The 23796-nt window shown below is 41.3% G+C and overlaps 1 protein-coding gene across 1 annotated transcript in view; it reads left to right on the forward strand.

Moving 5' to 3' along the window:
• Positions 1-23796, forward strand: part of MSH3 (mutS homolog 3) — a 484945-nt gene that overhangs the window by 288412 nt on the left and 172737 nt on the right. Inside the window, exon 19 of the mRNA XM_030193332.1 lies at positions 10142-10256. Within this exon, the coding sequence (XP_030049192.1) occupies positions 10142-10256 (115 nt within the window). The remainder of the gene's footprint in view (positions 1-10141; positions 10257-23796) is intronic.

Here is a 23796-nt window from a genome sequence, read left to right on the forward strand (position 1 = left end):
CATTTGTGGGTAGTGGGTTTGGGGGGGGGGGTGTTGGGGGGCTCAGCTCCCAAAGTAAGGGAGCTATGCACGTGGGAGCTTTTCTGAAGTCCACCGCAGTGACCCCTAGGGTGGCTGGTTGGTGTCCTGGCATGTCAGGGGGGCCAGTGAACTAAAAATGCTGGCTCCTCCCACGGCGAAATGCCTTGAATTTTGCCGGGGTTTGAGATGGCCGACATAACTTTCCATTATCGCTGAAAAACAAACCCGGCCATCTCAAACCCGGCGAACTCCATGGCATTTGGCCAGGCTAAACCGTATTATCGGAAAAAAAAAGATGGCCGGCCATCTTTTTCGATAATACGGTTCCAGCCAGCTGTAGCGCCACTGCCAACATAGATCGCCGGCGATCTATTTGGCCGGCGACGTTCAATTATGCCCCTCTATGTTACTATGTAATAAGGACTGGGTGCAAAATTGCCTTGTATCACACTTCATTGTATAAAACAAGGCAATGCAGTCATTTAGTGACTAATTTCATATATGCAGAGTTATCTGGTCCCAGGAGGGAGACCTTTTGGCCAGTGCTGGCTTTAGGACTTGCATCCCAAAGCAGTTTGATATTTGTAGTCTCTGATTCTGCCCCTTGCAGTCGGCACAGCTCATTCTATAATGCACTAAGATAGGATTGTGAGAAATCTAGGTCCAGCCAAAAAGCCTCCTTCCTGGAGCTGGGTAACTTGGCAGCTCTATATATGGGAGATGAAGCTGTCTGATCATGAGTAAATCATAACTACAAGAATATGGTATTTAGCACAGTAGTGCTGTGATTCTACCACTTGAGAGTAGGGAGAGAGCTGCAAGTACTATTTATATCATGTAAATGTTTATGTGCAAGGCATAAAGAAGTGTTGTATGGATCTCTCACTTGTGATTTATCAGCAAGTGAGAGATCCATACAACACTTCTTTCCTAACTTTCACCACCCAATATAGGTGGTCTGGTATCAAACACACAGAATATGATGATAAATGATGACCATAGGCTGAAGCTATAGAAATGCTAAGTAGTAGTAGTAGTAGTAGTGAATCTAATCTGCTCGTTTTACTTTTAAATACCAAAGTCTTTACCCATTCCCTAGCTTTATCTCCCTCCCCACATCACCTCACCTCACCTCATCTTTTCGTGCTTTCCTAAATTTTGAGTTTCCCTTCACCACAGGCACAGTTCTTTTGTAGGTTCTGTTGTGTTCTAGTTAGCATATCCTGTTGTTAATAACATCCTTCCTTCAAGACAAACCACAACCCATTGTAAAATCAATTTTACTCAGGTGTCCCTCAACTTTTCAAATATCTTCATACATTTTTCCTGAGTCTGCCCCCCTTCAACCTCGATTCATGTTCTCTAGTTCTACCGCCTTCCCCTTTTTTGGAGATGGGAAGACAGTAGAACTAGAGGACATGAATTGAGGTTGAAGGGGGGCAGACTCAGGAAAAATGTCAGGAATTATTTTTTCATGAAGAGGGTGGTGGATACTTGGAATTCCCTACCACAGGAGATGGTGGAGATGAAAACGGTAACAGAATTCAAAATGTATGGGATAAACACAAAGATTCCTGTTCAGAAGGAATGGATCCACAGAAGCTTAGCAGAGATTAGGTGGCAACACTGGTAATTGGGAAGCAAAGGTAGTGCTGGGCAGACTTCTACGGTCTGTGCCCTGAAAATCAAGGTCAGGTATACATATAAAGTATCACATATAATGAGTTTATCTTGTTGGTCAGACTGGATGGACCGTAAAGGTCTTTATCTGCCATATTCTGCTATGTTACTATGACTCAGGCAATAAATTTACATCATTTGATCCTGCAAATTTATCTTCGGGGTAGGAAAAGCCTGGAGCAGCTATAGCACTTCAGAGCTCTCCTTTTCTCAATCATAGGCTAAAAAAACCTCTCCTGCTTTTTAAATTATCAAACAGAACACCATATAGCATGCAACTCGTTTAGAAATGTATTGAAAAATCCAAAAAATCTTTAAAAGATGTTGCTTATCTTAGTTCATTCAGACAACAGCCAGGTATCAGTTCCTATAGCTGTTCAGGCAAAATCTCCCTTTTGCAGTCTTGCCAAACAATTCTGATGCAGTCACCATTTCATGGCTGTATAGCATCTCAACCTTATTTGTGTTGGTAGTTCAGACTGTGAGCCATAACAACTGGGGCCGATTCTGTTCAATATATTTGTGAGTGAAATTGCCGAAGGGTTAGAAGGTAAAGTTTGCCTTTTTGCGAGCGATACTAAGATTTGTAACAGAGTGGACACCCGGGAGGAAGTGGAAAACATGAAAAAGGATCTGCGGAAGCTAGAAGAATGGTCTAAGGTTTGGCAATTAAAATTCAATGCAAAGAAATGCAAAGTGATGCACTTAGGGAGTAGAAATCCACGGGAGACATTTGTGTTAGGCGGTGAGAGTCTGATATGTACAGATGGGAAGAGGGATCTTGGAGTGATAGTATCTGAGGATCTGAAGGCGACGAAACAGTGTGACAAGGCGGTGGCTGTAGCTAGAAGGTTGCTAGGCTATATAGAGAGAGGTGTGACTAGCAGAAGAAAGGAGGTGTTGATGCCCCTGTATAAGTCGTTGGTGAGGCCCCACCTGGAGTACTGTGTTTTGGAGGCCGTACCTTGCTAAGGATGTAAAAAGTATAGAAGCGGTGCAAAGAAAAGCTACAAAAAAGGTATTGGATTTGCATTACAAGACTTATGAGGAGAGACTTGCTGACCTGAACATGTATACCCTGGAGGAAAGGAGAAACGGGTGATATGATACAGACGTTCAAATATTTGAAAGGTATTAATCCGCAAACTAACCTTTTCCGGAGATGGGAAGGCGGTAGAACTAGAGGACATGAAATGAGATTGAAGGGGGGCAGACTCAAGAAAAATGTCAGGAAGTAGTTTTTCACAGAGAGAGTGGTGGATGCTTGAAATGCCCTCCCGCGGGAGGTGGTGCAGATGAAAACGGTAACGGAATTCAAAAATGCGTGGGATAAACATAAAGGAATCCTGTTCAGAAGGAATGAATCCTCAGAAGCTTAGCCGAGATTGGGTGGCAGAGCCGGTGATGGAGGCGGGGCTAGTGCTGGGCAGACTTCTACGGTCTGTGCCCTGAAAATGGCAGATACAAATCAAGGTCAGGTATACACATAAAGTAGCACATATGAGTTTATATTGTTGGGCAGACTGGATGGACCGTGCAGGTCTTTCTCTGCCATCATCTACTATGTTACTATCCAGCTTATAATTGAAAGTAATCGCCGGCTATTTCCCGACACAAATTGGGATATGGCCGGCGATTTCGCAAAAGCGGCGAAAAGCGTATAATCGAAAGCTACATTTGTGATAGCTTAGCTGCTTTCCCTTCGCCTCGCCGGCGAAAGTTCAAAGGGGCGTGTTGGCGGCGAAGCGAAGGAGGGACATGGGCAGGCTTGGGCGTGGCTACCAGATGGCCGGCTTTCGCGGATAATGGAAAAATAAAACCCGGCGATAAGCAGTATTTCGCCAGGTTTACTTGGTCCTTTTATTTTCACGACCAAGCCTCAAAAAGGTGCCCCAACTGACCAGATGACCACCGGAGGGAATGGGGGATGACCTCCCCTTACTCCCCCAGTGGTCGCCAACCCCCTCCCACACTAAAATTATTAAAATACAAACCTTTTTTGCCAGCCTCAAATGTCATACCCAGCACCCTGACAGCAGTATGCAGGTCCCTGGAACAGTTGTTGTTGGTTGCAGTGGACTGCAGAAAGGCAGAGCCAGGCCCATCCCCCCCTACCTGTTCCACTTGTGGTGGGTAATGTTGAGCCCTCCCAAACCCCCCAAAACCCAGTGTACCCACATGTAGGTGCCCCCCCTTCAGCCCTTAGGGCTAGGGTAATGGTGCACACTTGTGGGCAGTGGGTGTTTGGGGGGATTTGGGGGACTCAGCACAAAAGGGAAGGGTGCTATGCACCTGGAAGCTAATTTGGTTGTTTATAAAAGATGTTTGAAGTGCCCCCTAGGGTGCCCGGTTGATGTCCTGGCATGTGAGGGGGACCATTGCACTACAAATGCTGGCTCCTCCCACGGCCAAATGCCTTGGATTTCGCCGGGTTTGAGATCGCCGGCAGTTTTTTCCATTATCGCGGAAAAACAAAACTGTCGATCTCAAACCTGGCGAAATCCAAGACATTTCGCCGGCCCACACCGTATTATTGAAAAAAAGATGGCCGGCCATCTTTTTTGAAAATACGGTTCCGGCCAGCTGTTGCACCGCCGCCAAAATAGATCGCCGGCAACCTATTTCGCCGGCGACGTTCGATTATTCCCCTCTATGTTACAAACAAGGAGTGTACAGTGTGTCAAAGGTTTGCAGTACATTAACTTCCAATAGGGCATCAAACTGCGATCCGCATGTTTTCTGAGAGGGCAAACAAACTGAACTCTGATTAGCTTATTATGGAAAGATTAAATAATTTATGTATTATTAAATAACATCCTAAAGCTTTTAGATTGGTAGGGAGCAAATCTATCAGTTAAGCTTCAAGAGAGAATTACTATAATTCTCTCTACTATGTTGGACTGCAGAGAAAATGTCTATAATTAACTTTCCTGTTTGCCCAAAAAATATGTAAATCTGGCTTTCAGATGAAAATTGTTTTCATCTATAAGTTTAAGTTTGCTAGGTGCATAACTATTGATGGTTTTATGCTGAGAAATCACATTTAAAGTGAAAAACCAGCACCAAGAAAAGCCAGTGGGATTTGAACCCTCGCTGTCATCCTTCTGCTGTAACCATTAGGCTGCTTCTCCATGAAGCCATGAGCAGTGCTTCACAGACAAGCTGAACTGAGTGTTTAAAAATGCTGGTTCTGGTTGGTAAAACTAACCAGTTCAAATGCAGAGCTACACCATTTAATATTCTCCCCCTTTAGATGCATGTGCACAAACCACAGGCAAACTAATAATTATTATTATAATATAGGGGACGCCATCATTGTGGGCATTAGCTGAATGAATCTGAAGGTGGACAAAGCTATGGGGCCGGGTGGGATACAGCTCAGGGAGGTCCTGGCAGGACCTCTTAAAGATTTATTTAATAGATCTTCAGAGATGGGAGAGGTTCCACGGGATTGGAGACAATCGGATGTGGTCCCTCTTCACAAACGTGGAAACAGAGAAGAAGTGGGAAACTATAGACTGGTAAGTCTCACGTTGGTGGTAGGAAAAGTAATGGCTGCTTGAAAGAAAGGATAGTTAACTTTCTAGAAACCGATGGGTTACAGGACCCGAGGCAACATGGCTTTATCAAAGGAAAATCCTGCCAAATGAATCTTATTAACTTCTTTGACTGGGTGACCAAAGAACTGGATGAAGGACATGCACTAGATGTAATCTGCTTGGACTTCAGCAAAGACTTTGATACGGTCCCCCACAGAAGACTCATGAATAAGCTGACAAGGTTGAACTTAGGACCGAAAGTGGTGAAATGGATAAGAAACTGGTTGACTTGACAGGTGACGGAGGGTGGTGGTAAATGGAATCCGCTCGGAGGAAAGGAAGGTGAGCAGTGGAGTTCCTCAGGGGTTGTTGCTGGGGCCTGTTCTGTTTAATACATTTGTGGGAGATATTGCTGATGGGTTGGAAGGAAAGGTGTGCCTTTTTGCAGATGGCACGAAAATAGCCAATAGAGGGGATACCCTGGAGGGAGTAGAAACGATGAGAAGCGATCTCCGAACCTTAGAAGAATGGTCAAGGGTCTGGCAATTAAAATTTAATTACTCTTAATTATATAGAAACCTACCAGTTTATCATACTGCTAATTCAATAATGTTGCTTTGTGTATTAAAATATTATGTGATAGTGCTCAGTGATCAGTGCCTGTCTTTAAGCTATATGGCAGCTTATACCAGCGCACTAGTACCCGTACATCATTGCACTACAGGTCCCTACCTCCCTTCCTGTCTGTGCATGGTAAATCCTGTTACCTTTACATCCTATATTCAATAGTTCTTAATGAATTAACTTATCTTGTCTTGGCCCGTGATGATCTTCTCAAAATTACGGGTGTGCTCTGGATAACTGATCTGGATTTATTCTCTTGATTTCTTTTTTTCTTATGCTTATATAGTGCTTCCTTAGCCCCAAATTATCGTTCTCAACATGCCTGCATGTTTCGCATAAAGCGTCATCAGGAGAACTTGAATTTTAACATTTGTCGGAGACTCTCTGGTGCAGATCAGCTCCGTAAGGTTAGTTACCTGTTCTGAAATGGTAGGATGCAGGAACTCTGCTGTCCTCAGCCATGACAATATTCAGTGGCACTTTTTATGGTAGCTCTGAGTAAAAAGTATAAGAAAACTTCACTACAAAAAGCTTGTTTTGAATTAGGTTCTTGGCTTTGGAATGAAAATCATTTATAAGTAAAGCCAGGGACATTTATAAATCAATTTATCCTAATGTGTTTTCCAGAAGATAGCAGTGCTGATTGTCTACATCCAGCATAGACTGAAAGTTTATAAAAAATATCTAAAGTGCCTGATTAGGTTTTCTCCCATTTTGTGTCAGTGGGGGAAAGTGCTTAGTCCACAAAGGTTAAAAGATTTTAGCTATTACAGCTGAACAGCAGTTTTTAAGTTCTGTTACTGTAGTTACATTTCCCAAAGTTAGGAAACAGCATAAGGAATGGCAAGTCAAATGCAAAGTGCTGATAAGGAAGGCAAAGAGGAACTTTGAAAAAAAAATTCCATTGGAGGCAAAAACACATATTAAAAGCTTTAAGTATATTAAAAGCAAGGTTATGCAAAAGAATCAATTGGATCACTAGATGACCATGGGCTAAAAGGGGCACTCAAGGAAGACAAAATCATAGTGGAGAGATTAAATGAATTTTTTGCCTTTGTCTTCACCGAGGAAGATTTGGGTGAGATACTAGTGCCAGAAATGGTATTCAAAGCTGAAGAGTCAGAGAAACTAAATGAAATCTCTATAAACCTGGAAGATGTAAGGGGCAATTTGACAAATTGAAGAATAGCAAATCATCTGGACCAGATGGTATTCATCCCAGAGTACTGATAGAATTGAAAAATGAACTTGCAGAACTTATGTTAGTAATATGTAATTTATCTTTAAAATCAAGCATGGTACCAAAAGATTGGAGGGTGGTCAATGTAATGCTGATTTTTTTTAAAAAGGTTCCAGAGTTGACCCGGGAAATTATAAACTGGTGAGCCTGACATCAGTGCTGGGAAAAATGGTAGAGACTATTATAACAAATAAAATTACAGAGCATATTCAAAAGCATGGATTAGTAAAACAAAGCCAACATGGATTTAGTGAAAGAAAATCTTGCCTCACCAATCAACTACATTTCTTTCAAGGGGTGAACAAACATGTTGGTAAAGGTGAGCCGGTTGTGTATTTGGATTTTCAAAAGGCATTTGAGAAAATACCTCATGAAAGACTCCAGAGGAAATTGGAGAGTCATGGAATAAGAGATAGTGTTCTATTGTGGAATAAAAACTGGTTAAAAAATAGAAAACAGAGAGTAGGGTTAAATGGACAGTATTCTCAATGGAGAAGGGTAGATAGTGAGGTTCCCCAGAGGTGTGTGCTTGGACTGCTCCTTTTTAACTTATTTATAAATGATCTAGAGATGGGAGTAACTAGTGAGGTAATTAAATTTGCTGACAACACAAAGTTATTCAAAGTTGTTAAATCGCAAGAGGATTGTGAAAAATTACAAGAGGGTCTTACAAGACTAGGAGACTAGGCATCCAAATGGAAGATGACTTTTAATGTGAGCAAGTGCAAAGTGATGCATGTGGGAAAGAGGATCCCGAACTATAGTTACGATATGCAAGGCTCCATATTAGGAGTCACCGACCAGGAAAGGGATCTAGGTGTCATTGTTGATGATATGTTGAAACCCTCTGCTCAGTGTGCGGCGGCGGCTAAGAAAGCAAATAGAATGTTAGGTATTAGGAAACGAATGGAAAACAAAAATGAGGACGTTATAATGCCTTTGTATCGCTCCATGGTGCAACCGCACCTTGAATACTGTGTGCAGTTCTGGTCACTGTATCTCAAAAAGGGTATAGTGGAATGAAGAAAGGTACAGAGAAAGGCGAGGAAAATGATAAAGGGGATGGGATGACTTCCCTATGAGGAAAGGCTAAAGCGGCTAGGGCTCTTCAGCTTGGAGAAAAAATGGCTGAGGGGAAATATGATAGAGGTCTATAAATAATGAGTGGAGTGGAATGGGTAGACATGAATCGCTTGTTTACTGTTTCCAAAAATACTAGGACTAGGAGGCATGCAATGAAGCTACAAAGTAGTAAATTTAAAACAAACCAGAGAAAATATTTCTTCACTCATCATGTAATTAAACTCTGGAATTCATTGCTAGAGAATGTAGTAAAAGCAGTTAGCTTAACGGGGTATTAAAAAAGGTTTGGATAGCTTCCTAAAAAAGAAGTGCATAAGCCATTATTAAGATGGACGTGGGGAAAATCCACTGCTTATCTCTCAGATAAGCAGCATAAAATGTACTTTTTTGAGATCTTGCCATGTACTTGTAACCTGGATTGGCCACTGTTGGAAACAGGATGCTAGGTTTGATGGACCTTCAGTCTGTACCAATATGGCAACACTTATTATTATTATTTGTTACATTTGTATCCTACATTTTCCTACCTATTTGCAGGCTCAGTGTGGCTTACGTATTACCGTTAATGGTGTTAGCCGATTCCGGTATGAACAAATATACATGGTGTGAATAATACAAAGTGATATTGTGGTGGAATGAGGTATATATATGGTAGGTTGGATTGGGGGTTCTTAGAGAGGGAGAGGGGAGGAAGAGTCAGTTAATGTTCATTAAGGTCTTTGGTTTCATTGTGACGTAGGTGTCCAGGTATTTTATGTTGGGACTTATGTTCTTATGTTAGGATAGTGAAAGTTTAGCTTGGGCTGCAAATGCTAAAATACTGTTTCCATGAGAGCATGCTCAGAAAGTGGGAGTATCAGTTATCACCACCCATTCATGTGCCTTTTATGACTGACTGTTCCTACAGTCACCTCTGTCATTTTAATAGGAGAGTATTAGTAGATAGTGAGACCCTTTAAAGTACCAACAAAAAAATGGTGTAGTCCATGAGTTTTCAAGGCCAGATAGGTCTTTTAAGAAGTATCCCAGTTTACTAGTACTCAGTTTCTCTCCAGGATCGATGTGTCTACTAGAATCTCAATTATTAACAAAACTTGTTCCTTGTTAATTTGGTTTGCCTGATTTCTCTCCATCTCTTGTGGTGGTTCTGGCTTCCTATTCCCAACTAGGACAGTGAATGGAAAGCTGTTTTTAGGACCTTTTCTATTAGAGCACAGCTATGGCATGTGGAATTGTCAGGATTAAATATGTGGAGGGGTTTATTAGATAGCAATTTTCCTCATAGCACAAAAAAAAGCTGTTCAGAATAGTTCGAAAATACATGACATTGTCTCATGAAGATTTACTTCTGTGTACTTTTGTACACCCCTGAATTTCACAGGATAGACACCGTCTCTCAATTTGCAAGAACAGCAGCAAAGAGAATGCAGTTCTCCAGCCCAAATTTCTTGTTCCTGAGTATATGTTCTCTCGCCAAGCATTATGCTAGAATGCAGACGTACCATCTTATCACATATACCTTTCGAAGGGTCCTATTCACTAAGTCGCATTAAGTGATTAACCTTGGAATTCATGCACACTAACAGCACATCTTCTTGACAGGGTGCGCTAATTTCTGCATTAACTGCCTAATATGGAATAGACGAGGACTGTGCCTTACAGTTAACGTGATAAATTTTTGCACTTAACGTGGCATGGGCTCGATGGGACCAAATAGATGTAGCTAACTGCACTGCCTTAGCTGCAGTACAGTTAATGCAAGGTAAAGACACTTCCTCTGCATTAACTGTGTAGGAAGGTGCAAGGAACACACCCAGCAGTTACTGTAGCTACTGCCAGTCAATTCTGGTAATATATAGTAATGGGAAAATATTACATGCTTCAGTAAATAGAGCCCACAGTACACGTTGATTAAAAGTAACAAGCAGTGATTCCAAGTCTGTCTTTTTTGCAGGCCAATCGTGAAAAATCATGAGAGAGAAATAATGATCAAGAACGGCAGGCATCCCATTATTGATGTGTTGCTTGGCGAGCAAGATCAGTATGTTCCAAATAGCACCAGCCTTACAGTGAGTACAGCTCTATGAACCTCTCTTAGCAAGTCAGTGTTGAAGTACTCTGTTCTATCCTTGTCAGCCCCCTCTGGTCTAGAGTATTTTTTAATACCATCATACCTTCTGTGGATAACACAGATAAATATGTTACCTAGCAAGAAAGCACAAATGGATCAAGCATCTGCCCTTTTTCTGGTCCTCTTAACAATGATTTAGAGCAGTGTTTCCCAAGTCTGGTCCTGGATTACCCCTTGCCAGTCAGATTTTCAGGTTATCCACAATGAATATACATGAAAGAGATTTGCATGTAATGGAGGCAGTGTATGCAAGTCAAGTTCATGCATATTCATTGTGGCTATCCTGAAAACCTGACTGGCAAGGATACTTGGGAAACACTGATTTAGAGAGAGAGAGGCCTCCTGCTGCGGGGAGCCATTTTCCTTAAAAGTTGGCAGTCAACCCATAATTGGATTGTGTGATACTTGATTGGATACTGGCCAAGAAACACATAAAAAAGTAAACTGTGTGAGATTTAGAAATCTGCTTTCTTCTTTTTTGCAGTTTTTCACTTACTTTGTACTTTTCTGTACTTTAGACAATAACAAATGGAAATAAAAGGTTTTAAACCGAGAGCTCTTTGCATTCAGAGCACCATACAGTACATTTTGGCTGCTACAGATTGACCATATTTTCAGCTGCAATAATGCTTATGAAAGACAAAACAACTGGCTACATTTTCACAGCTAAAAATGTTGTTATCAAAAGCATTAGTGGGAGTACTGAATTGTACCAGAATCGGTAAATAGCCTTATAGTTTATTGAATTTGCTTAGCTGCCCTAGCTGCCGAGCAGATCAGTGTACAAAACTAAAAACATATAGAAAAGGAAGGAAACTACAAATAATGATAGGACAGAAAAGCAAGCACACTGAAAAAGGAGATAGGTACAGACACACAGAAGAAAGCATTAAAACACATACATAAAGGCAGGGGTGACTTGACCTGACTGACTGCAGACCCCAGGCAACCGTAATCCCCAATGGCTTATCTGAAAAGTCAGGCTTTCAGGTTTGCCTTAAAGCTTTTAAGATAGAGATTACTATGCAAGGAAAGGGGCAGAGAGTTCCAGATGTGGGAAGAAAGGAAAAAGAAAGCACATTGTCTGGTTGTTTCTAGCTGGGCAAATTGAGAACTTGGTAGAACAAGGCGGTAGTCATTTAAGGAATGGAGGACCCTTGCAGAAGAGTAGGGGATAGTAAAACAGGAGAGATAGGGGTGCCTAACCTGAGCTTCTTAAACGTCAGAAGTGCGACTTTCTAAGTCTAATTAAAAGGGGAGCTCTGAACAGTGAAGCCGGAAGCTCATCTGTGGGTAGACGTATCGCATAGAAAGACCGCTCCTGGTCACAAGACTCCGGCTTTGCTGAAAAAGGGGCTTCTGTCAGCTGATGTAAAAAGCCTGGGTGATGTGGGACCAGTGATTGTATGTATATTATCTTCCTTTATTCTCCTGGTCAAGAGACTCCTAGCTTTGCTTGGATGTAGTGACCAGTGATGTAATGATTGTTTCTTTTCTATTATTGTTTCTCTTCAGCTATATAGCTTAATCATTGTGTATATGTCTTAATCATTGTATATCTTAGACAATAATGACTTATACACTCTCCATTTAAAGTGAGCTTCTTATAAAAGTCTTATTTACCTAATACGAATCCAAAAGAATCCACAGTAATTGTTGAGTAGTCTGTGTTAGTGCTGTGTTAGTGATTGATGAGGCAGGCTGTAAAAGCAAGTCAGAACATTAGGACAGCCTTCTCTCTGTCCTAATTTCACCTGTGCATTTCCTGATTAGCGGACTGAAAATCACCACTAACGAGTAAGTCCCACCTCTGCCCTGATTCCGCCCCCGGACCACCGCAGTACTAATCCGGGTAAGTGCCGCTGAATATGAATGGCAGAGCTGGCCAGGGGTATTGAACTGGGTAGGAGTCTTCCATAACCGGTTAAATCCCACTGATAATTTACCCTTCAATTATATAAACTTCTGAAGAGAGCTTTGAAATAAGTATCATTGGGGATGGGTGAACAAAACCCCCAGATAAGTAAAACATTAAACACTGGGCAAGGAGTCAAGATAGCAGCAGCAGCATAGTTCTGCTTCTGATACTCTTTCTTATGCCTAAAAAGAAAGGGAGGGTAAGAGTTTATCCCCTGGAGACTACACCACAGTTCCCGGTCACTCTTACTGGTCCAATGGATGTCTTTGTTCAGTGACATGGAACGGTTCCTCCAGAGGTCGGAGAGCAGCTGGCTGGTGCTACACTGCTGCCAAGAGGAGCAGTTTTAGACTTTGGCTCTGATTTATCTTTGTCTCCTGACATGCAGACCCCTGCTCCTCAACCAACAATGAGTAGCCCTCAGAATCCTGCTGAGGACAATCTAGAAGTGCCCTCTTTAAGGGAGGGGACTCCGGGCTTATTGGAGGAAGTGTTTCAACAACCTCCGGGTCAACGTGCCATCCATACTGTGGCGGATGGAAGAGCTGCTGTTCCAGACACGTGGCTTGTGTTACTGCACCAGATACCGTTTTTAGAGACTCTGACAACTAGAGTATTCATTGTGACTCCTGAAGCAGGCACTGCATCCACCAAAACATGGCCCTGTGTCAGGTCCTCTTTCTGGTGCTTCAATAAAGAATTCTCAAGCTTCATCTCCTTGGTGGATTGTCATTGTGTCATCCTCTGCTCCTCTTTATTTCTTTCAAACCGTAAATCAATATACTGAACAGCTTTCAGTTATTTAAATCCTTCGTTATTGAATGAGAATAAGTTACTGCAACAGAAAGTTGAGAATTTGGAGACTGTAACAAGGTTCTCAAAACTTTGCTTAATTTTCCTAAGGCTCCTTTGATATTGCTAAGAGATATGTTTAAACAGTATTTGGTGGAGGTCCTCCAGGTACCAGAGGCATTTTTTCCTTCTATGTCATGTACATATTTGACGACAGTTAAGAAAGAGACACTGAAAGACCAGCCTGATCTGGATCCTGTTTTCGATATTCTAAATGTTTCAGAAATTTTGGAGACTTCTGAGTCACAGACTGTTCTTATAGTTGGCAATAACCACCAAGTTCTATGTGTATTACAGAATGAAGAAGTCCAGACAATTACAACTTAAAATAAATTCCATAAATCAATTAACATAAGACAAATTTCTAAAGTTTTTAAAAACTTCCTAATCTGACCATAGTAAGTTAAAATTCATAACTGGACTGGCAAAGTATTCCTTACTCAACTGCTAAAAAAAGGTAGCACAGAATACAGAGTTAAAATTAATATTCTTTAGGCTTGGATATTGTAACAATAAAGGGTTCATAGAAACTCCAGATCTACCAGCATTGGAAATCCTATTTCCAACATATAAAGTGGAGCATTACCGTATAAAATGTTATAGATCGTCACACAAAGTTTAAATTCAATACTGGCCTCCACTGGTAACCAATGTAAATCTGTTAATAAACGAGAAACCCGCTCGCTGATGTGCTGATAATATTAATCTAGCAGCAACATTCTGTATTGTATGCAGTTTTTTAAGAAGAAATTTTGGGCAAGGATACACATAACTATCAGTGTAATCCCAATGATCTCTATCGTATTCCTTTAATTTCTGTTGCCCTATCTCGTTCTTAAATTTATCACCTTTAGCTTGTAACTCATTGAGTTTTTGTGTGTAATCAGGTTCTCCTGTAAGAGCTCCTATTGATCATATTTCTGTTTTTCAGACTTGATTCTACTTTGTAATGTTTTAAGTAATAACAACATCAAATCCAGAGAACAGCGATTCAAAATTCTATTCCTCTGGCCCACAAATTGTGATTCAAACATCTTCAGCGCTTTATTCATGCGCAGTCCTTTAGGTATAATTTCTGTTTTACAGTATTCAACCAAAGAAGCACTATGCATGTCCAACTGGATCCATTTTCTTCACCCATTCCATGGTTCAGACTATTTGTCTACAATAGCTAGAATTAGCAGCACCCTCACCAGACGTCAAGGAAGGAGCTTTGACGTAACCGTTGACTCTTACCTTATCGTGTTCAGGCTGACTTATGACAGAAAACTTAAATTGATTTTCTTGGTTTTTGTTCCTGGTTCATTTATTTATTAAAAATTATATATCGCCTATAACTTAGGCGGTTTACAAAAATAACATACATAATAAAAACTAAAAAAAAAAAAAAATCCAATCACATTTCACAACCCACAAATAAATTTGCTAGTCTTTCTAATTTCTGTTAACATATCTTCATCTGTCTGATCATTCCGGTCTGGTGGATGGTAGCCCTACGCATGTATTCTTTAAGTGCCCCATGTCCATACTCACCTTTCCTTCTGGTGGTCAGGCTCTGCGGCTTCTCCGGACATGGATGCCACTGTTGCCTTTTTCCCTGTTTCTTAAGCATTATTCCAGAGAGTATCCAAGTCTCACTCCAGAGTCTATCCAAGCCTTGTTCTGATGTCCCAGTATCTTAACATCTCTCTGGTGTCCCTGCTGTGCTCTGCAGTACGTTCCAAGCCTCATTCCAGGTCACCAGAGGTTCTGACATCATCAGTGAGGTCCTTTATAAGGAACCTTGGGACTTTCATGGATGGCCTTCGCAACAAACTAGCCTTTTTTGGAAAGCCTTATTCCTATGAGTCTTGCTCCTGAAGCGTTGTTCCTGTAGCCTTGCTCCTGTGTACCCTGTGCCTGCCAACCGCTGTTCCTTGCTTCCGCTCCAGCTTACCGCTGTTCCTGGCTCCCGCACCAGCCAACCGCTGTTCCTGGCTCCCACTCCAGCCAAGCCCTGTTCCTAGCTCCCGCTCCAGCCAACCCCTGTTCCTAGCTCCCACTCCAGCCAAGCCCTGTTCCTGATTCCCGCTCCAGCCAAGCTGTGTTTCTGATTCTTGCCTAGTCCTGTGCCTAGCCTGGGTGATTCGCCAGCCAGTGTCCGGCAGTGGCCCAGGGGCTCACGTTCCTTGAGTTTGTGACATGAGAAAGAGAGATAATGGGTGAAGGCAGGGGGAGCACGTAGGTGATTCTCAGAAAGAGAGCATAAGAATGTGCACGCAAATGTGTTTTGGCCCTCCAAATGTTACAAAATATAAAATGTGGCCCCTCGGTTGGACAACCGTGCTCTAAATGGACAATGATTAGCTTTCTCTCTCTGTCCCCCTTCCCTAACATGCATTCTATTTTAAACACAAACACACACATGCCTTTTATCACTCTCTCAACCCCGACCCTCCTCTCATTGTAGCTTCAACCTTCCCACCTGTTCAGTTGTATCTGTAGAAGGGTGATACAAAATTTTCAACTCTTTGTTTATTTCTCTGATTTTCCTTATTAATTCTTTTTTCCATGTTTCATCTCTTCTTTGATTTCTGAGTTTTTTCTTGTGTTACCCATTTTGAACTAGACTCTATATATCATGCCTAAAACAATTGGCGCTGAAACAAAATACACCTAGGCGTATTCTATAAAGTATGCCTAATTTTAGTCATACTTTATAGAATAAGCCTAAATTTCTGCACAGTTTATAGAATACGCTGAGTGCCCATCTGCATGACTAAATTTAGTCGCGGGCATTTACGCCAAGTAAAATTTGGTATAAATTCTGATAAATTACACATGGACCAGATATATTCTATAACCACATGCATAGTTTTTAGAAACGCCCACGAACTGCCCATTCCACACCCGTGGCCTCACCCCATTTTCAACTATGTGACTTAAAATTTATGTGCATCACATTATAGAATATGCTTAGTTGTAAATTCTAATTAATGCCAATTAGTGTCAGTAATTGATTGTGACAATTATCAGTGCTGATTGGCTTGTTAAGTAATTAAGTTGCGCGCAAATCCAGAATACAACTGGATTTGTCCATGCAACTTCATTTGCACTATATAGAATCTGGGGATTTATCTTAGCATTTCCTCTAGATTTTTCCATCTTTCTGACATTTCTTTTGCTTATGTTGTAGGTTCCATTTATTTTGCTTTTGCTTTGTGGCTCCCTTTATCCTCCTATATTCTTCCATTCTCCTTTCCCTCCCCCTTCTGCTCTCATATACAATCTCACCCTTCTGCACATCCTTTCCCTCCTTCCTTGTCTCCGCTTCTGCCCTTTCCCACTCATCTCTTTTCTCTGTGCTTCTGTTAGTTCATTTTATTTCTCCCATATCTCCCTTCTCACCCACTCTCCCCTTCTTTCCATATTTCTTCCCTCAACCTTCTCTCTTTCCTTTATCCTCCCCTTACTCATCTTTTTTCCTCCCTCCTCATATTCCACCTTTTTAAATCTCTCTTCCATATCTCATGTTCTCCTCCTCCATATTCTGCCTGTATCGTTCCCTTTCTTCTCCTGGCACATACTCTCCCCTCTATCTCTCTCTCTCTCTCTCTCTCTCTCTCTCTCTCTCTCTCTCTCTCTCTCTATCACCCTCTAACCCCTCTTAGTACATCCTCTCTTTTCCCCACCTTGCCCTCCCCCACTCCAACACACTTTTCTCTCCACTGCCAGACACCTTGTGATGTAGCACAAAATCCTGTAAATGGACACTCGCTTACCATATCACACCAGTACTAAGTCCAAGAATTCAAATTTCACCAACCCTACCTATGAAAATCAGTATTGCAAATCCAGTTGGGAAATGAGAACAAGCCAATCTACTACAGACTCTTACACAGAACCCACATGTTAACAGAATCTCTCACCTCAGTTGCACACTGAAAACACAGACCATCACCTAGTAAAGAATAGAGGCTGCAAATTGGAAACAAAAATACAGAGTGAAAATGAAATAGAGAAATCCTAGAAACCAGGTTCTGTGAGCAGTGAAATACCGAAGAAAAAAAGAAAAAATGCATTTCCTTCTATAAGGAACAAAATATAAGAAATGCACAGTTGCAAAGTTGGCATTTTATTTTTCCAGTTCGGTTGGTCCTGGTCTCTCATTACAGCTTCCTTTGGTTTTCTTTAAAGCCCTTTTCCAGGATCTCATTTCCATTTTCTGTTTTTGCTATATTGGGTCAGACCAATGGTCCATCTAGCCCGGTATCCTGTTTCCAATAGTGGCCAAGCGAAGTCGCAGAAACCCAGCCTTTTTTTCCCCCTACATCTCTCTCTCTCTCTCTCTCTCTCTCTCATTAATCCTTCTCTTTCTCTTATTTCTCTTATCTGCTTCTTTACCTGCCTTAGCTAGACTTTATTACTCCTCCCTCTCCAGTCCTCAGTCTCCCTCCACTTATCTCCCTAGTCCTCCCATCTCCACCTGTGTCATTCCTGCACCAGCCTCCAATTTCTGCCTTTCATCCACTTTATAGTCCCCCATTTCCAGCCCCTGTAATGATCCCCTCCATGGACACTTACCTCTGCCTTTTATCCCCTCATCTTCCCTGTCATTCATCTCCCCACCCTTTATCTCCAGTCCCTCTCTGATGTCTTAGTCTTTATTCAGGCTCCTGTTCTCCATTTCTACCCTCTCTCAACTCTTTCAAAAACCTGTCCTCTTCCTTTGTCTCCCATCCTATTCATAGCCATATGCCTCTCTTCCCCTTTCCCCTTTATCCATTTCCCTTGTCCTTTCCCCAACCTTAGTAATTATTGTCCTGCCTTTTCCCCCATACCTTCTTCCCCCCTTTCTGTGGCATTCATCCTCCTATCTCCTCCAATATTCTTTTACCCTGGCTTTCCCCCTCATTGCCTTCAGCATCCATCCTTCGGCCACGCCATCTCCACCTTCTCCTATATATGCCCTTGCTTTTCTCCCACCCCACACACAGTTTGTATCCTCATCCCTCACACTTTCTTAAATCTTATCCCCAGCATCAGACTCTTCTTCTAACATGACGCCCCCTTCTCCCACCCTCTTATCTGCTAGTGTCAATCTCCTTGTCTCATTACCCCCCCCCCCCCCGCAATTTAGCACCTTACCTCTCTCTCCCCTCCCTAATCCAGCATCTTGCCTCTTTCTTCCTATGCTCTCCTTTCCCATGTCCAACATCTCCCCCTCTTTTCACTCCCCCATGACATGGTTCGGCATCTTCATTCTCAAGTTCAGTTTATTTGATATACCTCGAGTATAGCAAAAATCTAAGTGGTTTACAAAATTAATATAAGGGAGGGACTCTTAATGCAAGCAATCAGGGAAAAACAATAGGAAAATGCACAAATACAATGGGAAATACAAAATATTATGCCAGGAACCATTCATTGATCAAAAATGGACACATGAATGGTGAAAGAGGGGAATAGAAATCTAGGGATGAGAGATTGATAGTTGCAGTCCTGGAAAGCTGATTATGGATGAGAGTTCACAGCAAGTGTTGAAAAACCTGGTGACATACACATATGTAGATTCTATAAGAAATAGCTTGAGATGGTTAGTCATCTCAATTGTGTTCAATTCTGGTCGCCGCATCTCAAGAAAGATATAGTAGAATTGGAAAAGGTGCAGCGAAGGGCGACTAAAATGATAGCGGGGATGGGACGACTTCCCTATGAAGAAAGACTAAGGAGGCTAGGGCTATACAGCTTGGAGAAGAGACGGCTGAGGGGAGACATGATAGAGGTATATAAAATAATGAGTGGAGTGGAACAGGTGGATGTGAAGCTTCTGTTCACGCTTTCCAAAAATACTAGGACTAGGGGGCATGCGATGAAACTACAGTGTAGTAAATTTAAAACAAATCGGAGAAAATATTTCTTCACCCAACGTGTAATTAAACTCTGGAATTCGTTGCCGGAGAAAGTGGTGAAGGCGGTTAGCTTAGCAGAGTTTAAAAAGGGGTTGGACGGTTTCCTAAAGGACAAGTCCATAAACCGCTACTAAACGGACTTGGAAAGATCCAAGATTCCAGGAATAACATGTGTGGAATGTTTGTACGTTTGGGAAGCTTGCCAGGTGCCCTTGGCCTGGATTGGCCGCTGTCGTGGACAGGATGCTGGGCTCGATGCACCCTTGGTCTTTTCCCAGTGTGGCATTACTTATGTACTTATGTACTTATCTCGCAATTGGCTGCAAAATTAATCCATTTGAAAGCATTACTCCCTAAAAGAGATGAAAAATGGTTCAGAATAATTTCTGCATTGTTTTATTTTATTTATTTTACATATTTTAGCCCACACTATTAACTAGGCGGATAACAATAAAAACACAGTCACATAAGAATTGACAGATATACTGCTCTACGCCTTCTCAAAAAAACTACTGCTCTTATCCTTCACAAAATTTGCAGGAAAAATTGTCTTCAGTTGTTTTCTAAAATTTTACAGAACAGATGTTACAAATGTTGCAGATAAATAAGGAGAGCCACTGCTGTTCCTGGGATTGGTAGCATGGAATCTTGCTACTGTTTGGGTTTCTGCCAGGTACTTGTGACCTGGATTGGCCTTTGCTGGAAGCAGGATACTGGGCTAGGTGGACCATTGGTCTGCCCCAGTATGGCTATTCTTATGTTATGTCTTAGACAATTTGTTCCATAAAAGTGGCCCGGGTGTTGGAAAAACTACATCTTCAGTAACCATAGCATAAATTAGAAAGAGCGGGCACCACTAATTGTCTCTTATCTTCTGACCTACGTGTACAGGACGGAACAAAAAGTCCTAGTTCTTGAGTCTTTTAAAAATGGTGCCATTCCAGATAACACTTTATAAATCAAAAATAAAATTTGAATCCAGTGTAATTTTTTTCATACCAGGAGTGACATGCTCAAAATGAGGTACAGTATACCTCATAGCAGGTGGGGGGCTGTCCAGCCTTTCTTAAGATAGCAGAATGAGCACTTCGCTTCTTCAACTAGGGCTTATGGTATGAAACTCCAAGGAGGCAAACTCAGGGAAAACATCAGGAAATATTTTTTTCATGGGAAAAATGATCAATGCCTTCAGTGCCCTCCTGGAGTAAGTGGGGCTCACAAAAATAGTAATTGAATTGAAAAAGCTTGAGGGTCCCTAGTAGCAAGAGAATGGTGGTAAATAATTGTATGGAGCAGTAGTTAAACCAAAAATAATAATGAATGACGTGTGCTGTGCTTCCAAGATGATACTGGATAGCCTGTTTGGAACAGCACTTACAGCCTTAAAAAAAAGACATGATCTAACTTGCACAGAGTAGCAGCTACAAACCTAAATGCCTTATGTGTACTGGAACAGCCATTTTGTCATCTGTCTGCTGGTAGATGATTTGTGATTGAGATGACGTTACTTGCTCAAAAGGAAGATGATCTCATGGAACTAATGTGTAATTAAACTCTGGAATTCATTGCCAGAAAATGTGGTAAAAAGCACTTAGCAGGGTTTAAAAAATTGTTTTGGCTAATTACCTAATAGTCCATAAGCCATTATTAAGATAGACTTGGGAAAATCCACTGCTTATTTCTAGGATAAGCAGCATAAAATCTGTTTTACTGTTTGGGATCTGCCAAGTACTTCCGACCTGGATTAGTCACTGTTGGAAACAGGATACTGAGTTTGATGGATCTTTGGTCTTTCCCAGTATGGCAACACTTATGTTTTTATGCCGTCATCTACTATGTTACTGTTCACTAACTTATACTGAAAAGGAACAATGAGGTAAACATACATATTTGAAATGTACAAAATGACAGTACTAGATATCAGGCCAAAATTGCTTAAAAGCTGAGCTCTCTCCAAAGTAGGAACTATACTATAGCAGAATCTGTAGCGATATTTATGGCTTCTGCGAAGCCCATGACGACATTTCTATACAAATTTATTTGAGAATTAATAAAGGTAATACAGGCCTTTCTGGGCTGGGAATGTGTGTTACCATAAAAGGTTCAAAGCAACAAATATGCTTTTTTTTTTTAATATTATGACAAGATGTTTGAGAATGATGGTATTAGAGAACCTTGATGTCCAAGATGGTTTAGTATGTAGCCTTACTGTGAAGAACTTTAGAATAAGGTAGTACAGTACAGTCTCAATTATCTGACCTTCGCTAATCCGACCATCCAGCGTATCCGACAGAACCCCCCTCCCCCAAATGATGCCATCGCGTTGCCATTAAGAAGCGCACAGCTTCTCTTCCTGTTTTCTGGCTTCACATCTTTGAGCTGAGACCTTGCTGCACTGCAAGGGAACCATACTTTGCAGCTGATACTCCTTCATGCACTCCTCATCCATGTTAAGAAGTGCTTGGCTTCTCTTCCTGTTTGTATTTGAGCCATGCTTCTATGCATGAATTTTTGGATCTCTGACCCTGCTTTTTCCGCGAGGAAACCATTTTTTAAAATTTGAGACCATGCTTTCATGTATTAATATTTTTTATGAGACCGTGGTTCTATGCAAGGGAACCATAAATTTTTGATCTGGGACCCTGCTTTTGCAGCGAGGGAATCATTGAAGAAGTTTTAAGCTGAGACCTTGCTTTTACAACAGTACAGCATGGCAGCAATTTTTGGACCTGTAACCCCACTTTTGCAGTGAGGGAACCACGAAAAAAAGTTTTAAGCTGAGACCTTGCTTTTATAACACTACAGCATGGCAGTAATTTTTGGACCTGGGATCCCGCTTATGTAGCGAGAGAAGTGTTGAAGTTTTAAGCTGAGACTTTGCTTTCCTGCCAGGAAGCCATTTTTGATCTGAGACCGTGCTTTTACAAACATTTTTGTACCTGCGCTATGTGACCTGAGAGCCTGCTTTTACTGATCCATTTTTAATCTGAGGCTGTGCTTTTTGCAGAAACAGAACCATGGTAAGATTCTTGTGCACAGTGAGTTTTATGTAGCACCGTATGTACACCTACTGTATTCCTGTTTGTTCGTTTCCATTTACAGCACTTTCTTTATTCTTACTTTCATTGCTAGATCAGGAGGGTTTCCAGATGCATTTCTGCTGTCTTGAGACATGGGGCTCTGCTTGATTCTGCTGTTTTGAGACATGGGGCTCTGCTTGATTCTGCTGTTTTGAGATATGGGGCTCTGCTTGATTCTGCTGTCTTTGATTTTTGTTTCATACGGTACTGTAATTGACTGAAGAAGACAGTTCAGTTGAGGCTGAACATGCAGTGATCTTGAGAAATGGGGCTCTGCTTTGGTTCTGTATTTCTGTGTATGCAGTTGATAAATATGGTTTCCCTTGCTCAGTTCTGTACCTGTACAGTATGCTTGCTGTTGCTGTGCTGTGTATACTGTTCTATATTTGTGTTCAAATTGCCTGCTGTACATTTTTTTCCATTGCTGATTAGTGATGATAAAAATATTTTAATTAAAGATACCATTTGCTTGTTCTTCATGTATAAAGTATGTTTTCCGTGCATTGGTTGGGGGGGGGGGGGGTTACCATTGTTTTTCATATTATCTGACTTTTCACTTATCTGAAAATGGACCGGTCCGATTTACGTTAGATAATTGAGACTCTACTATACTTAGGAGTGTAAAGGACTGAGACTGGTATACTATCACTGCTACTGAAAGCTGATCTAACAAATTGTGGAAATTATCAATCAAGTTCTTTGATCTTGCATGCAAGCGATATACTCCTGAAGATCATTGGAGACAACCATATTTGGAAAAACAATTACCCAACGTACAAGCCAGTTTCAAAAAAGGATGAGATACTAGAGGTGATATTGCAGACATGAGAGAAAAGCGGCAAAAGAATATCAAAAAGGTGTTCACGTGTGTTTTATTGATTAAAATAAGGTCTTTGATTATGTGGGCCACAGATATCTTTTCTTTATTTAAAAAATGTCTATTCCACACGATCCTACAACTCATACAGATCATAGCATAACACAGTATAATTTTAAAAGAAGGCAAACATACACATGCCATAAAAGAGTCTTGACTAAAAGAGGAGGAGTGGCCTAGTGGTTAGTGTGGTGGACTTTGGTCCTGGGGAACTGGGTTCGATTCCCACTGCAGGCACAGGCAGCTCCTTGTGACTCTGGGCAAGTCACTTAACCCTCCATTGCCCCAGGTACAAATAAGTACTTGTATATAATATGTAAGCCGCATTGAACCTGCTGTGAGTGGGAAAGCGCGGGGTACAAATGTAACATAAGGAGCTTAAACACTCAGCTTTAAACCACCCTAAAAGCTTGGGCAAAAAGAGAATACCAGAACACCTAGTTCTCATGTGCAAGCTATACAAGTTCAATAACTTTCAATCCTTATGCAGAACGGATCATCAGAGAATCAGGTTTATTTGAGGATGAATCAGGAGTAAACATTGATGGAAGAATTGTCTATTACTGATGATTTCTGATTTAGACGATGTTACTTGCTCAAAAAGAAGAAGATCTCATGCAACTTATGTTGAGTCTAAATATGGGGTTACATTTGAATATTACTGGAACTATCAACAATTTCAGAATCATTCCTGAAGAAATCTAAGTAGTCAGACATTTTAGCTTACTTGGATCTTTGGTTACCAGTCAAGCAAAGAGCAGTCCTGAAACACTTGGGAGGACAGCTATGGAAGACATTGCCATGCAAAGATGTATCATTAAAGACAAATATATGATTTGTTCAATGTGGGGTTTTCTTTC

Source organism: Microcaecilia unicolor, chromosome 2, assembly GCF_901765095.1.
Source record: "Microcaecilia unicolor chromosome 2, aMicUni1.1, whole genome shotgun sequence".
Lineage (NCBI taxonomy): Eukaryota > Metazoa > Chordata > Amphibia > Gymnophiona > Siphonopidae > Microcaecilia > Microcaecilia unicolor.